This window comes from Drosophila montana, unplaced genomic scaffold, assembly GCF_035044405.1.
Source record: "Drosophila montana isolate Dmon_TW-CO22-7 unplaced genomic scaffold, ASM3504440v1 contig_1409_1, whole genome shotgun sequence".
Lineage (NCBI taxonomy): Eukaryota > Metazoa > Arthropoda > Insecta > Diptera > Drosophilidae > Drosophila > Drosophila montana.
Genome location: NW_026996361.1, coordinates 167,232 through 184,148, shown reverse-complemented (window position 1 = coordinate 184,148; position 16,917 = coordinate 167,232). Strand labels below are relative to the sequence as shown.

Sequence of the window (16,917 nt, the reverse complement as noted above, 5' to 3'; positions counted from 1 at the left end):
AAAAGTGCAAAAAATCGACTGCTGACTGCAGCATAACCGAAATTGGATAGAAGTACTCCAGTTAAGTGGTCGAGAATCTGCTGCAAATGGCTATAACGCCTCTTGCCCAACGACCAGAGACTAGAAATGCTTTTGCAATTGCTTTCCTGGCACAATGAAAATCTGTTTACCCCTCTCGCTGCATCATTGATTGCCATAGTTTTAAATTCGTTCAAAACAAACAAGATGGAATGCAATAGCTTTGAGTGCTTGTTTATGTGATACCCTGTAACCAAGTGTGAAGTATTTTAAATCTTGTACACTTTAGGAACATTTTTTAAACAATTTTATCGGCATGCGGTGCAATGAAATCATAAATGGAGATTTCTAAAGATAACATCTCTTTTTTCATAGTTTCCTTCTTAGAATGGTTCTTGTTATAATAAAAATAAAAATAATTTGAAAAGCTTTTTCAAAGTTTAGGGCCACAAAATGTTGTGGTATCCGAAACACCCGATCCAATCAGAAGCCTCATGAAGGTAAAATACAGAGCATAGGTAAAACTCTGGCTTGTTAACTTGAAGCTAAAATTGAAAAGTCCTTTACAAACTCGATTATTTTTCTTAATTTTAAAGTTGAGTTTCCCATAAAATTCCATTGAATAGAAAACAACAAACGTATGTAGCATAATTTTTCATTCTCCTATTTTCAGAAAAAAATTTGACTTTATTTATGACATAAATTCCAATTAAGGACAGTTCATATAAAATGTTTTGATAAAACCGCATAACTCATTGTTAACCCTTAGGCACCCAACCGAAACAAGACCCACACACAAGCAAACCCACGCATACACACACAGGTTACATGTTAAATTGTCGTAAGCCTTAAAAATTCCATTATGATTATTTACTCAAGTACCAGCCCCTTGTACACCGCAGAGCTCCTCTTAAAAATGAGACATAAAACACAAACAAAGACATGAACACAGATAAGGAAACAAAGTTTTCTAAACGAATAAATCTGTTTGTCCTGGTGCCAGGATATTGTACACGTATGTGCTCACATAAACACATACACACACATGTGCTTATAAAAATTGTAAAATATTTTTACACACACACACACACACACAAAGAGAAATAAAGCTAATAAATGAGAAGTTTACGCGACGGCCCAGGCAACAAATCCCATTTACAAGGATATATATATTTATATACACATGAAAGGCGCTCGTCGCCGACGTTGACTGCAGCCAAAACAAAGCGACGAGCCGGCAACAGAAGAAAAAAAATCGCTGCAGGATATGCAGACAAGACAAACAAGTCACGAAACACCGAGAAACGAGGACCAAAAATAACAAGGAAAAATAAAAACAACGTCGAGCCGCAAAGATTTGCAACATAAATATTTTCGTTTTGCCGACAGACACAGAACAAACGATTTAAACATACTCCACTTGATATATGCAATATACATACATTTAAACGTTTATTATATATAACATGAAAATGCAGCATTTATTTGTGTATTAAGAGCTGATTTTTGCAGTGAGCCCTCCAAATGGCCGAAACGACGGCGCGGCCATTTTGCCAGCTGCAACAAAATGGCGGCCGCAAAACAAATGGCGCCGCTCATGAGTGTTAACAGTGGGCGGCAACTGTGTGTGTGTGTGTGTGTGTGTTGTGGCTGCCACACAGTTAAAAAGACAAAAACTGTAAAAACCTAAAATCACAAACAGCCGTCAGCCACGTTTGCTGCTGTTTTTCATTATTTTTGAGTAATATACGCAATGCATCAGGCTCAGACTCGAGCTGAGGACACACAATGAGCTGAGCCTCAGCCTGGTGTGTGTTGCTGCTGCTGCTGCTGTTGTTGTTGTGTTACCACACTTGACATATTCCTGCTGCATTTATTTTGGCTTACCATTTGCAGACCTGGCCCTAAGTTCACACACACATGAATTTGCAAAGACTGCAGCCCCAAAAATGCAATTGTCCACATGGGGAGACATGAGGAGTTTTGGGCTGTTGGGGAAATCGTTGCTGCAGTTGCTCCCTTTCCGGTGTTTGTTTGCTTGCAGCTGCATTTTAAATGCCCGGCTCGCCATTTTAATGTCGTCTCTGAAATGTTTGCCAAAGTTTTATTTTTTCAACTGAGGAATTTTTATCCGGCATTGCTGCAAAATAAATGACATGTGTAAACAAGTGCATGTGTCGTTGCACATAAAAGTGCAAATATTATAGAAATAAAAAAATCGTGCAATTAATGACAATTTCAAGCGAATGTGATTGTTTCAATATTTTACATTTGCCAGTTGCCAGTTTTGCTGTTGCATAATAGAGATCTAAAATGTTGAATTTTAGCACTTATTAAAAAAAATCTCTTATATTTGAAGCAAATATAAAGCAATTTATAAGAGCGTAGATCCTCCTAATGCCCGCGCAGTGCGAGATTCTTTCCGATAATCCGTTGACTTGGCCTGTTTCCAACCAATCGATAATCGCGTAGGTTGTAAGAGCTAGAGTTTCAGAATATACTATACTTCCGATCAATTATCTTTCATTTTATAGCGACCGCTACCAAGATGGTTTAAGAAGATTTTACTTGTTTTGAATTAAAGAAATAAATTCTTTTTTTTGTAAATAGTTTCATGCTTTCTACTATATAAATAAGTTCATTTTAATATGACTTTAAAAAGTGTCATATGCCAATTAGTTTTTCATAAGCAGTGAATTTTTCTATAACAAAATATGTTCATCTATATAAAACTGTTTGTCCTGATTGACAGACTTCCTGATTGAGTGATTGATAAGCGCACAGTCCATACTGTAAGAGCGAAAATTGCAAAGAATACTGAAGGTGTATACTGAAATTGGGTTGTTGATAAATTCGTCCGCCAGTTAGGAAAAATCGCGATAATCCTGGAGGAAATAAGTTATATTTTTCGATTTTAAGATGTAAACGTAGACTTCAACTGTTCGTTTTAAATTCGAAGCACTTAAAACTCATAAATATGTATGTTAAATAAAGATTTAGACGATTAGCATACAATGAATGGTACGGGTAGATTTATATTTACCACGGTAAGGAACTGGTGGATAAATGTATAAAATTTGTAGCAAATAACATATATAACGTATATATATAGAAATAAATTTGCATACAATTTCTTAGCACTCAACGTTGAACCTGTTCTCGTTCATTTTAATTAATTTTATTGCATATTGCATTTTTTCAACGGGGTTGGCGAAATATTTATGCTCGATTTGAGAAGGAGCCCATACCTAAATCGGCTTATTGTGCAATCATGTATGTGCACACCCACAGAAGCACCACACACACACAGCTCACCCTCGCATACACGCCAGTTGGGGCAGTGCGAATGCCTAGAAATGTCTGCCATAGAGATAAGTTGTCGACCTTCGCTCACAAATGGAGGGGCTGGGCTGCAAAAAGGGAAATAGAATGCGGTAGAGCAGGAAAGAGAGCGAGTGAGAGAGAGAGCGCGGGCTGGTGCGAGTAAGTCAGAATGATGCCTAATAAAAAGAAAGAAAGCGAACAAAGCGCGTGAATGAGGCAAGTCAGAGCAAATTGTAAGGCAAAAAGAAAAACTGGCTAAAAAGGTGCCAAGTAGCGTGCACAGTTAATGAGTTTTTCAACATTCACCCACACTCGGCGAATTAAAATGTGGCACGGAATGTAGAAATGTGGCACATGACCAGATGAGGGGTGATGAGGGGTTGTGGAACTGCGGGGCTAAGGTGTCGGAACAGTTAAGGGTAGCGGCATGGGAAATGGGGTTATGCGGTGTCATAAATCTGGGCAGGAGGGCACAAAAGTGCAGCGCAATTTGTTTTTAAGTCATGTGTGAGAGTGCGTGTATGCGTGTGGTTGTGTGTGTCGGGTGCGTTCTAATTATGATGTCAACAATGCGTGTGTGTGTGTGTGTTGCCTGTCAGTCGGAGGCTAGAAGTGCGCGCAAGTGGTAAAGTTGAGTATCCACTTGGAGCAGCCCTTGCTGCATTCATTTGGATTCGTTTTTGCCGATTGTTAGTTTTGCACGAAGTACCTGAAAGTAGGCACGCAAAATTTAACATCAAAAAGGGGTAAGCTTTTGTTTCATATTAGGGTTTATTTTTAACACTAAAGAATCAAAAATTTCATAAATTTATAAAAGACACAAGCGTCTCTACTGAAGGATGGGGTGTAAGGATTCATATGAAGTCACAAGCTTCAGATTATTCACCCACCTTTTATGCTCTTGTTTCTTCAAAAATTACCGATAGTCGATACATCGTAATCGTTACATCGGATTGTCCCCTCAACCCGCTAATGCAGCGTGGTGATACTTAATACTTTGAACAAAAATATAAAAATTTCTTACACCAATATCTTAATTATATATAATATTATGTCAGATTTTTTGTTATAAACTTTTAATTATGATGATTAATGATTTGTAATCCCGATATAACAACACTAATAAGTTGGGATTATATATTTAATATAATTGCCAAGTTACATATTTATTAAATAAATTTCACTCTAATTATGTCTTTGCAGAAATTACTTAAAAACTCCACAACCAGTTGTTTAACATAAAAAAAAACACAATTAATATAAATATAAAGGATACAAAAACGCTCAGTTTTTATTAACTTTGTTAGGAAATTTGTTGAAAACAAAAATATAAATAATATAAAAACAAAACATAAAAATACAAAAAATTATATTTGCCATATATAAATAGCATTTAAATAGTAAGTAAATCAGAGTCAGTAAATAAATTAAATATAAACCCTACGACACACACTCAGCATATAAATTTAAAATCTAAACCCAAACTACGACACACAACACTCGTGCTGACCGCAATAACAAAAATATTTATAACACGGATATTAAGTAAATTTATGCAAAATAGAAATGTTACATTTCCACAACTTGGTAAATAAAACAAAACAACAACACAATAACAACAGAAATCCAAACAATAACAAAAGCCACAAAATGCATCTGCAAAGTGCAAAAACACTAGCCCAAAGTTATGGATGGATGCAAGTCTTCCTACTACTGACACTCTTCGTGATTGGTAATCAAAGTGCCTGGCAGGAGAATATACGACCAAAACTTTATGTGGAATTAGGTAAGTGAAGAATTTCTTACGTATGTATTTGTTAAATCAAGAAAAAACACAGCTTTATTTACTTTTGAAATTGCTGATTTGATAGCGCAAACTATTTGATAGTTGATAAAGACAAATAAGTAACATATTTTTACCTTTCCTCAATGTTGATAATTTCTTGTGTATAGCTAATTGACTAAAGGGAATTGAATAAAGGGAATTGACTGTAGCGCACAAACTAATACAAATGTCAATTTAAATTATGAGCACGAGGGTAGAAAGGATGCATAAGTCAACACATATCGAAATCAAATGCCAAAAACTTTAATAGCAACTTTTTATGAGCTCCAAAATGTAATTTGACTGCAAGACAAAACACACACACGCACACACACACACAAATGCTCACATTCGCATACATGCAAGCGTAGTTATACACAAACCAACCTTAGATAGTTGAACTTGCCTCACCTTCAGCTAGCGTACCTCACTTCCACATCGCCTATCTTGGTGAGGTGAAGAACTTGACTAAAGAAATGAAGCTATTACTTGTTAGGAAGTGCAACACACACAAATCCAAACTACACTCACACACGCATACTCATACATAGCTACTAATGCACACTTTTGTATATGAGGCATCCACACGTTTGGTATCTTAACTATAAATAACAAAAATTCTTGGAAGACATTATTTGCATAAAAGTGGCGTAGCTTTTTATACAAAAACACACACACACTCACATACGCAGCAGTATATAGTAGACAGAGTTAGAGTCGGGCAGTTGTCGCCCAGACAGATACACAGGACTAGTGCCAGCAGCTATTTCTAGTGCCATCCAGCCGGTAGCTCCTGCTGCTTCAGGCTACGTCATCATCGTCAGTTGCATATGCAAATTTGGCTAAAAAGTTCTGCGACATCCTCACGACGAGGTGACACTCGCCAACTTATACATATACATATCCATATATATATTTATATATAAATATATATTCAGCTTATATGTACATATGTATAATATATGGGACTTTGTTTGTAGCTTGCAAGATGAAGCAGAAAGTTGCAGAAGAAAGAGACTAAATTCCAAAAATATCTTTTGCACGCTTCAGAAATTACGTTATTAAATGTGCATTTGGCACACACTAAATGTGAACAGCGACACGCCACCTCCAAGGCATCAGCCCAACACCCGCCCCCATCCAGCTTGCTGCACTTCAAGCATGCCCCGGCATGGGCGCTGAGACTGGGTAATGGCAACTGAGCCTTTCTAGACATATCACATCAGGCGCACATGTGCTGCTTATAAATGAGCCAACGAAATGGATTCAAGCTTCTATTTTTATATGCACTTTTTTTTGGGGTAGCCTCCTGGCGTGTTTAGTGGTGGGTGTATTCATGGCACTCATTGCTAGCAGGAAGTAATTCAAACGTATGCTGTCACTGCTCAAGAAATACATAAAGTATGTTATATGCAAAAGATACTAAAAATGAATGAAATGAATAATAGGACAACAAATGGCCAAAACCCAAGAAACTGCATTTGAGTATCAGGCTCTCACACAATTGGGTACGTGCTGGATGTGTGTGTTTGTGAGTGTGCCAGGCTCTAGAGAGATAAGAATATTTAAGGCTGGACAATAGAAAATATGTTGAATGCGGCCATAGTGAAAGCTTTTGGTGGTGAAAGTATCCATTTGTGCATTCAATTCGTTCAAACAAGCCATGAATGATGGACTTCAAAGTGCTCTGCAGCTTTGAGATATGAGCTAATAAATGTATCTTGAGAATGACAAATACTTTTATATATTTGAAAAACTTAATCCATCTGACTTTCTTTGCTATTCGGGTAGGTTATCCAGAAATTCTAAACGGGGATGTTAAAGCAAGGAAGCTGCAAAGTTCTCTCTTCAACAGTAAGATTTTAGTCTGAGTTTTTAGTAGTCGGGCTGACTGTGTAATCGGTTTAACTTCTAGGGTATAGCCATTGTGCTTTCTTAAGGAGAAGATCTTTCAAATGATGCTAATTTAAAGTCCGACTTGCGAGATTAAATATATTAATGAAACACGTATTAAATCTCTACAGACAAAATAACACTTTAATATCCATATCGGATATATTTCTATTTTCCAGAGCATCGACCGTAAACTGGTTTACCATAATGCTCTAACAAGCCTTTGCGACTTAGCTTTAGAAATGTTCGCGCAGTATCGTATTAGAGTGTTCCGGAATTCAAGCATTTTCAAAGGAACATTGCTGATTAGCCTCATTTGCTCACTCGAAACATCCTGCTGTTTTTCTTTATCAGAGTCAACTCAAGGTAATCTCTGTAAGGTCTGCCCCAGTAAAACCAATTACTTAGCCAACGCCCATTTTTGGTCAGGTCGTTTGGTGAGTAGGGTGTGCACTGTCGTGGGGAGGGGGCGTGTCACATGGCATGTGTTAAAGTTCATTTAAAATCCATCAGAGGCGAGTCGTAAAAACCTTCGGGCTGGCTGGTGACAATTTTTTCGCACTCATGCATAACAGGAAAATAAGGTTAATGTGGAAATTATGAATGCGCCGAGTGGCAGCAGCGCCAGGACGAGAATGAGAATAACTGAGCGAGAACGCAGCACAACCGCCATCTCTGCCAAATGAGCAAAAGCAGCCGTCGCCAGGGCCATGGAAAAGATGACGACGACGAGGACATTTGTGACCAAGTAAAATGAAAGTGCTGCCTGCCCGAGAGAGGGGGAGAGAGAGTGGGGGGTAAGAAGAATGTATGTGCACTGGTAATGCATTCATATGCCATTGTTGGGCCAGCGCGTAAAAACAAAAACCTTGCAGCTGCAACACGACCACCCGCCCGACCGCCCGCCAACAGCCGCACACGCATAAAATATTACAACGCTGCGTGGCACGCCCCAGAGTTGCATTTGACAGCCGCAAGTGGTTGTCATTAGGCGAAGCTTGCCACAAGCAGTAACAAAACGAACATTTAAATGCACAGCACTTGGCCAGAGACGCGGAGAGCGTGGAGCTTACTTCGCCCCGAAATTACGTCTATCAAGTGGGCGGTTAACGTTGATCGTTTTGTGGCACTTTGGCGATGCATTTACCCCATGCCAGGAACCCTAAACAACTGCTACTCCAATCTCTTTGGGCTACTTCATTTTGAAGACATTTTGTTAAGAGCTGCTTATGCTGATTTTTTCTATGGTACGTGCTGAAAATGCAAACATTTTCCATTAGGGCAACACTGGCTGAGTGGTGGTCTGGGAATGCCCCAAAGATGCGCAGTGTTGCATAACATACTAAGTTTGAATTGAAGACAATAAGCTAATGAGCTAAGCCACAAAATTAACACTGGCTGGAATATTGAAAATATTTCAAAAAAATCTAAAACCGTTGAAGCATATAAAATTTTACTTGAGATAAAGATAAAAGAAGAGAGACAGTGGGTAGAGTCACGTGTGCTTCTTTAATGAAAGCTGATTAGACAGTTTATGATTTATCTGTAAGGAATACAAAAAACTCTGCAACTAGCAGAGTAATTTGCGTCTTCTCTACGATTCTCTTCTCTTCATCATTTTAGTTTTGGAAAGATACCTTGTATGTAAATAAAAAAATAATATACAAATGAGTAATGCAAATTTTATGAGTTTCACATGCTTTTCGATCGACTTCGTCTTTACTGGCAATTCAGTTTTTAAACGAATTGTTTAAATCTATTACAAATTTCACTGATATGTCCGAAATAAAAGTGAATTGTTAGTTGCGAGATTTGCTGTTTAAGCTTTTTAGATACTCTTGTTAGATACTTTTTATCTATGCTACTTATGCATAATTCATGTTAAAATTCATCAGACGTAGAGTTATATCACCAAAATATGCGAAATAAAAGTGAATTGTAAGTCGCGGGAAGGGCTGTTTAATTGTTCGGGATACTCCTATTAATAAGCTGCATAATCTTAATTTTTGAATCATTTTTCATAATAATTATTTTGATTTATAATGTCAAATCAACAAAATTCCAAGAGAATTCATCATTCTTAGAGTTAATGAACGATATGATTATAAAAGATCACAAATGAATGAAGTGTAAACCAAAAAAGTAAGTTGTCAAGATTAATTGACTATGGAGAGCAACAACTAAGGAAAAAGACTTCACGTGTAAGACATAAGCACAAATCAAAGTATCTAATGTACATCTGAGGTATTCACATTTGACATGACGCCAAGAGACTCATGCAGGACACACACACATGTAAGCACAATACATATACTCAAGTATACAAATATATATGTGTAATTCTCTATATATTTATGGAGTGCGCCTACCAAGTTGCCTTACAAATCCCCAACAAGTTGAAGGCAGCGCTTAAGAAATTATGAATTCTGAATTTGTCAAGATTCCATGCCATAACTGTCGACTGTGCCTACTTAATATAATTTGAATAAAAGTAATATGCAAATGGGCAAAAGAGGATGGAAGAGTAGAGAGAAACTTGGGGAGAGGAAATTGTGAGTAGAGGAAACAAACAGCAAAAGAACCGATGTCAGACGTAATATTTTTAGTTGTCGCATTTCCGACAACAACAAAAACAACAACAACAACGTCGACGACATTTCGACTACCAAAAATGCATATGCAAATGTGGAAGAGCGCGGGTCGGAGTGAGGGGGGCATCAAGTACTTATAAGTAACTGAAATTGTAGTATGTGTGCCACATAAGACGGGTGTGTGTGTGCGTGTGTGGAAATTATGTGAGGCGCGTGTCAAGTGCCGACAACGCAAAACTTCTCGGCGGTCTTCAGATACACGCTTCTCGCTTCTCCTCCGCGCTCAACTGCAATTACATTGTGAATTAAATTGTAATGAGGCGCATGCGGCAGAATATGAAAATGAGAAGCAGCAAGAACCAGATACATATATATATATATATAGGCGAGTGTGTGGGGTGGATTTTGGAATAGCTCCACAGAAATGGCAATTAACAGTTATGTTTGCTGTTCCGACACGTTGCAGACAGTTTTAATGACGCCGCGGCGCAAAACTATTTTTAGACGTCTTTCGATGAAATGCCGGAAAAAGCGCCAACAGAGGCCATGGCCAACATCCATGCCGGCGCACAGGAAGCGACTACTTCGCGTCAGTCGCGCTGTCTCGTCTCAATGGCCAGCGGACTGGGCCTGACCAAACGTTTTGCTCGCCTAATTGGCTGCAGCGGAAGTTCACGTAATTTCAATTCAAGGCGAACCACTGTGCTGCAGCACACCACGTTGCTCCAATACAAGTTAAATTGCATGGAAGATCATCGATATCAACCATTGACCATGTTTAAGTCGCCTGCGTGTCGCGACTTGTCCATTTACATTTACATAATGCAATCTAGTCGTTGGCTTTGGCCCTTGAATCAGGGGAGATGTGCAAGGGCACAGGTGGAAGGTGTATGAAATGCACTATTATAGAGTATAGAGTAAGCTTGAGGAAGATTCTTAGAAGGCATCCCGAACTGCTAATTTAGACTGCGTCTACGACTTTTTAGAAAATACCAGCAAAATTTCAATTTATACCAAACGATTATATCAACGATTAACTAGAACAGTTTTCGTTAATTGATAATGAATTGTTAGCTTTTGGTATTAAATATTGCTTTTATGTAAAGATGCAAATCTTTTAAAATTTGCCATTCATCTTTCTAGCAGTTCTCCCATTTTTGCACTTGCCCTGAGAACAGTCTGTAAAGACAATAATTCAAAGTTTATTTTTTCCCAGTAACCTCTGTGATTTACAAGACCACAAATGAAAGTGTATTTAAAACATTTTTGAACCATTTGGAGCATTTGCCAGTGTAATTGGTGCTGGGAATTACAAATCACTGGGATGTGCTTTAAATAAATCGAAAGGCACACCCTATCAATTACGTGCCAAGGCTATGGACAGCAAAAATGTACAGGCTATTCCCTCGTATTGCTTGGGCATTTTGTGCGCTCGTGTGCAATTGGAGCAGCTTTCATGGATTAAACGGCTTTCTTAATTGAGTGCTCATTTTCCGGTTAGGAAGTTTTTATGCCGAGAAAATAAATTACACACATGAGTGCAATTTGGTCCTCGTCGCTGCCAAAGGACATTCAACGTTGCGAAGTTGTCAGTGCAAGCAGGCAGCAGGCAGCAGGCACTGGTGCATTAACCTGGGTCAACTGAACAATCAGCTCATAATAGCGTTAATCAAAAAGTTGCTCACAGCTGCACAACTGCAACTGTTGTTGCTGCAATGCCAATGTTGCTGATGCAGCATCAACAGCAGCAACAGCAACAGTAGCCGGCAGCCTGGCAACCTGCCGTTTGGTCAGATTGAACGTTTAACGATGATGCCGAAGATGCTGCCTGACGTGGAGTTCAATGGCTCTGCAATGGGTTCTGTTGCGCTTGCTGTCGCTATTGCCGTTGCTGTTGCTGTCTCTGGCAACGGCTCGTGCCCATGGTCACCAGGGAAATTAGTAATACGACAAGTGCAGCGACTGCTCGCTGTGCTACCAAGCGCTCAGACCCCACTCCTTTGGACAAATGAGTTGCATGTTGCCATCGACGCACACACACATTTTGCCATTTTACTTATTCTCTTTGTTCTGGTCGACATTTCCAGCTCGTTGTCTCTATAAATTTCGCCTCTCTCTGATCGTCCTGGCTTGGCGCCTGGCCAGTAATTGAAATGGCGTAACGACAAAAATTGATGCGAATTTTCTACTATTTTTTACACTTTGCTTTTCTTCCACGCCCTGAAACTCTAATGAAAAAGTTAAAGAGTCAGCTCACAAAATACATATAGAATAGAGTATATATATAGAGTTAGTGTAGAAGCGAAGTTGTGTGCACTAGAAAAGTTTTTGCGCGCGCACAAGTAAAAAGTAAATACTGATAAATTGATTAAAAGTTTAATAATTGTACATTTTGTTTTTGGCCTTTCGCCGTGCGCCGCTGCCGTCTGTGCCTGATTAGTTTTTTGACGCTCCTGTATGCGTCCCGGAATCTAGGGACACTATCAGAGCTTATTGTCTCGCCGCTCAAAAAGTTGGTTTAGCTCGCAAAATTAAAAATTAATTGCCAGACTGCAACTCATTCCATTTTGTTGCTATTGTTGTTGTAGCTATTGTTTTCATTGTTATCGTGATTGTTGCGTGTGGCTTACTTGGTTCGTGTTTGCCAATTGGCCGTATTTAACATGTTGGGGTATTTTTTCATGGCAATCAAGTGAAATTCAAGAAGTAGCGCTGGAACTTACAATAAAGTATGTAGGATGCAGATTTTGTAGAAAATATGGGTGCCATATCATTTCACCATAAAAAGGATTCATTTAAGGGAACAATCGGTTGATAGTTAAGGTTTTTTGAAACAACTTTATTGCGTTTTCCCGGACATTTCGAAAGAGCATATCAAATAATAATTAAAGCTAGCTTTTTTCAATTTTCTGCTGAAGCAAATATATTGTATATCTATCACAGGACTTCAGAGTTTTGTATGTAGAAAAAATCCTTACAATAATTTAGTTTACCGATTATGTGAATGCACTATGTGTATACGTCTGAGATACAAAATTATAATCAACTGATATTTTAAAAATATAAAAATATTATTTAAATACAGTATACCGTTTCATTAAATGAGAATATTAATCGTTAATACATATTAAAAGAACTTTTTATTGTCTCTGTAGCATTTATTGTACAAAAGATAAAAAGTAAATAGAATAATAAATATGTTAACAGCTTAGGATTTATCGGTTCTTTAAAAATCAATTTCCTTATTTAAGGGGGAAATTCCTAGAAATTTATTGAATTCTAATATCAATTTCATGATTTGAGGGGAGTGGATATATTATTTTCTGAGTTTACTAAAATTGTCGTTCACAAATATTTTTGTATAATTAATTAGCCTGACTTCCTGTCTTTCCTAGTCTCTTTCAAATCTATATATATAACAGAAGTATTGTTTATCTATGCTATCATATTATCCTACTCCATTCATCATTCTCTTAAATAAAGATTTGATTTTGACAGCCGCTTAAGTATCAAAATCTTATTGACTTAGCATAAGAGTATTATAAATTTGTTGCCCTTCGCCTTAATTTCGTTCTCACTGTTTGGTGTTTGGAATGTATTTTCAATTGTAAACACACTGAAATTTGAAGTGTTAAAGTGCCTGGTTTTATGGTGTGTGAAGCACTTGAGAGCTATTAACCATTGAAATGTAATTATGCATGTCATTCGTACATCAACTTGTACATTCTTCGGCACTTCCATTACTTACACTATACGGCATAGTATAGGCGCTCATTAAAAATTAAATCACGCCCGAGGAATACTTACTGGCAAATGCCACGTGAAGAAGATTCCAACTTCGACTGGGACTCCATTGCGAAGGAGAAGCGCGCACACAAATCACAATACGAAAGAAGTTTTGGTAAAACTTTGCAAACAGCAGAAGAACTATATGAAGACATGTTGGCAAATAGTTGGCGAGAGGGCCAACAAAATTGCGCGAAACGAGCACAAGAAATCAGCATGACAATTATAATGATAATGAGCGTGGTAAAAGAATGATGCTAGCATCTGGGGGCTGGGGTGGCGGGCGCTCGATCTTGATGAAAATGTCATTAAATGACAGCATGGAATTTGCCAGACTACCGAATGCAGCACAAACAGCACAGTCCTCGCTCAGTTTTCACTCAGCACCAAGTTGGCAACGTCATCATCTACTGAACCCTTTCCCTCCCCACCACCAACCATCTACGCCCGTGTCAAACTTGTGCTTCTTAACGTTGGCAGCTACATTGAATGCAATTAAAAAAGTTTTACTTGCCCGTTGTTATACCCTTAACATAGGGTATTCTAATTATGTCGCGAAATATGCTGCGCATTGTAAGCGACAGCTGCGAGCCCATAAAGTATATTATTAACAGACAATGGTTAAGTTATATTAGACTGCAAAGGTCGGACTGTAGTTGGTTTGATTGATATTTACATAAAATTTCACAATTTCAGTTTCTAATGTGCTCCAAACATTTGTGGTATTTTCATTAGAGAAAATCGTTGGAGTTTTAAAGAAATTTAAATAAAACTTAGCAATTCTGAAATTTATTATACGAAAATATATATTTTGCTGAATTTTAATCATGTATATTTATATTTTACGTCAATGTTATTATTATACGAAAGTATATTTAATTATTTGAAAATGATTTTTATAAGTCCTTATTTCATGATTTTTTTTTTAAAGGAACAAATTTGTTATTTTCAAATTAAAATGTTTTCTAATTTTATAGGAATTTTTTTAAAATTAATTGAAACCTAGTTTTTTATAAATTTTTTTTTTAGAATTTTAGCAGAGGCAAATCTTTTGTTAAAGCCCAAAAATAGGAAATTTTTTCTAATGAACTTCTTGCTTTTTACCTGCTAGGGTATTTAAGCTTTGCCAACACAAAGCTAACTCTTAAGTCTATTTTTTTTGTATACACACATATTTTGATTGCTGGGTGGCATTGTCTTCTGCCCTGACCCCGGTTAATGCTTTATTGTAGCCCAGGGTTAAGTGGTTACTTGCTGCGCGGCACGTTTGCTTGACTTTTTTCTTCTCGCTGTAAAATGTGGGGAAAACGTTCTAATTAAATTAATTAACAGGAAAATGAGTTGCTCAACAGTTGTCGTAGCTGTCGCTGATGCTGTTATTGTTGATGCTGCAGGTGCGCATTTGCATGTAAGTGGGTGTGTGTGTGTGTGTGTGTGTTTGTGTCTATCTGTTTAACTTTCTGCCATCAACTGCCAACTTTATGAATGCAAGTAAGTTTGTCGCAGAGCAAATTCACTATATGAAATAAGTTCTCCATGATTTGCGATATTGCCAGCAGGCAAATTACGTTGTACTTGGCTGCAAGAGTATGCATATAGTATATATATATATATATATGTATGACCTCTTAATGCAAGTGCATCTATAAGTAATTGGACTGATACTTATAAGCATTGCATGCATAGTAATATCATATAATTAAATTTACTTTGATGACGAGATTTAAGTCAATCAAATTATGTCCCATTGAATCGAATATTTGTCTCCAGTTAAACAACTCTCATAGAGCACAAAGAATTTTAGAAATAATTTTGAAAAAACCTAAGTTTTAAGAGTTCTGTTAAAGAGTTAAGATAAAGCAATATTCACATATCCCGTTAAGACTCTTAAGTTCCTGACGAGAAATCCAGTTAAACTTGGATATTATTTGCTCTTTAGTTGTATACTAATAAAAAACAAAAACAACTTCAACTTTTTACCGACATTATAGTCGTTTTTCGTAGCATCCACGAAACATAAAACGATCTGAATTCGAAACGCTGGTGTCATTTTTAATGCTCTAACAAATTGTACCATATAAATTCCGCAGAAATGCAGCAATATTATACACACATTTGGTCATCTATTTTATTGGACACTTAATTGAGCCCATTAATACCAATGTGTGTGTGTATGTGTTGTGGTCTGTGTCAGAGCCAGAACTACGACTGGCAGATAGGGCCATCATTCGAAGCGCTTCAATTGCTGCAGTCAAGCCCTACTTTAGCCCACGCTTGCTGCTTTTTATTGCCCAAGCGCGTATTCGCTGGCCGTGTCTCAGTTGGTCCAGTTAAGAGCTGCAGGCTAGTTAATGGCGAGGCGTTTACAGTACTCACATTAAAATAATAAACACTTTGCGACAGCCATAACTTTTTTTTTGTCTTTTGTTTTAATGTTGACCATTAAACATAAATCAGCCTTTTGTCTTTAGTAAACGCAATAAGAGCTTCCACTCAAGCCGCACTTTTGGCTACTTTTACTTTGAGCTCTACCAACTGCCAGCTGTCAGGAGCAAAAGTCCAAGGCTTACCGCACTCTGCCCACCTTCTGGATGGCTGTCTTCATTGCCATCGTTTGTGTCACTCTCGGCGGCAGCAAACGCTAATGATCTGCACCAGAGGCGCCCACGTAGCAGACTCTTCCTCTTTCTGCTACCCGGGCCACCTTCTCATTTTTGTTGGCGCATAAACTTTTTCGTTGGCTTTCAGTTGTTGCAGCCTTCCGGGCAAAACGCTCACGTGTTCAACTAACTGATGCTTATTCGACGTTGCCCAAGTCAAATCTCACTAAAGTCATCCTCTTCTTCTTTCTCTGCCTTGCTAATACTACGTTCGGGTAGGCTACTCGTTGATGATCCTACGTTCAATGCAATTTTCAGATGTGCTAGCAACTAAGTGCTGATTATATAAGTGGTGTGCTTCAAGTGTGCCTTGTTTAAGGTTTTGTCTTCAAATTCAATTCAAAATGTACACAGTTTGCTTCGTTATGTTTTAAACTAAAGATGACTTAGATACAAGATATCGGTTACTTAAGACTGCGTATGATATATATATAGCAAGCTTAATTTCTCATACTACTTTTTCTTAGTATATGAGCACACAGATATGGATTACAGAGATTCATTTTGGGCTCATTAAAATACACTCATGTGGGTGAAAACTGGGTGGAAAACTGTTTACTTAAATTATTTGCTGCAAAAAATTTGGTAAATTAAAGCGACTCGAATTAAAAATATAAATCCTAATTAGCTGATTCATATTAAAGGCAAATTATAAATTGAGCTTCATTTCAAAAGGGTACAACCGAAAGGGTTGGGTTACGTATACTTAATATAATATATATAATTCATCATTGCATAGACAAAAGACGATAAATATATTAATTATCTTTGAACAGAATTATACATCATTCAGTTCCCCATTACAATGAAGTTGAAAATT

At 37.5% G+C, this 16,917-nt stretch overlaps 1 protein-coding gene across 1 annotated transcript in view; it reads left to right on the top strand.

The window, feature by feature from the left end:
- Positions 1 to 16,917, top strand: part of Sema1a (semaphorin 1a) — a 189,483-nt gene that overhangs the window by 26,534 nt on the left and 146,032 nt on the right. Inside the window, 1 exon segment of the mRNA XM_064683665.1 lies at positions 4,546 to 5,128. Coding sequence (XP_064539735.1) covers positions 4,909 to 5,128 — 220 coding nt within the window. The 5' untranslated portion in view covers positions 4,546 to 4,908.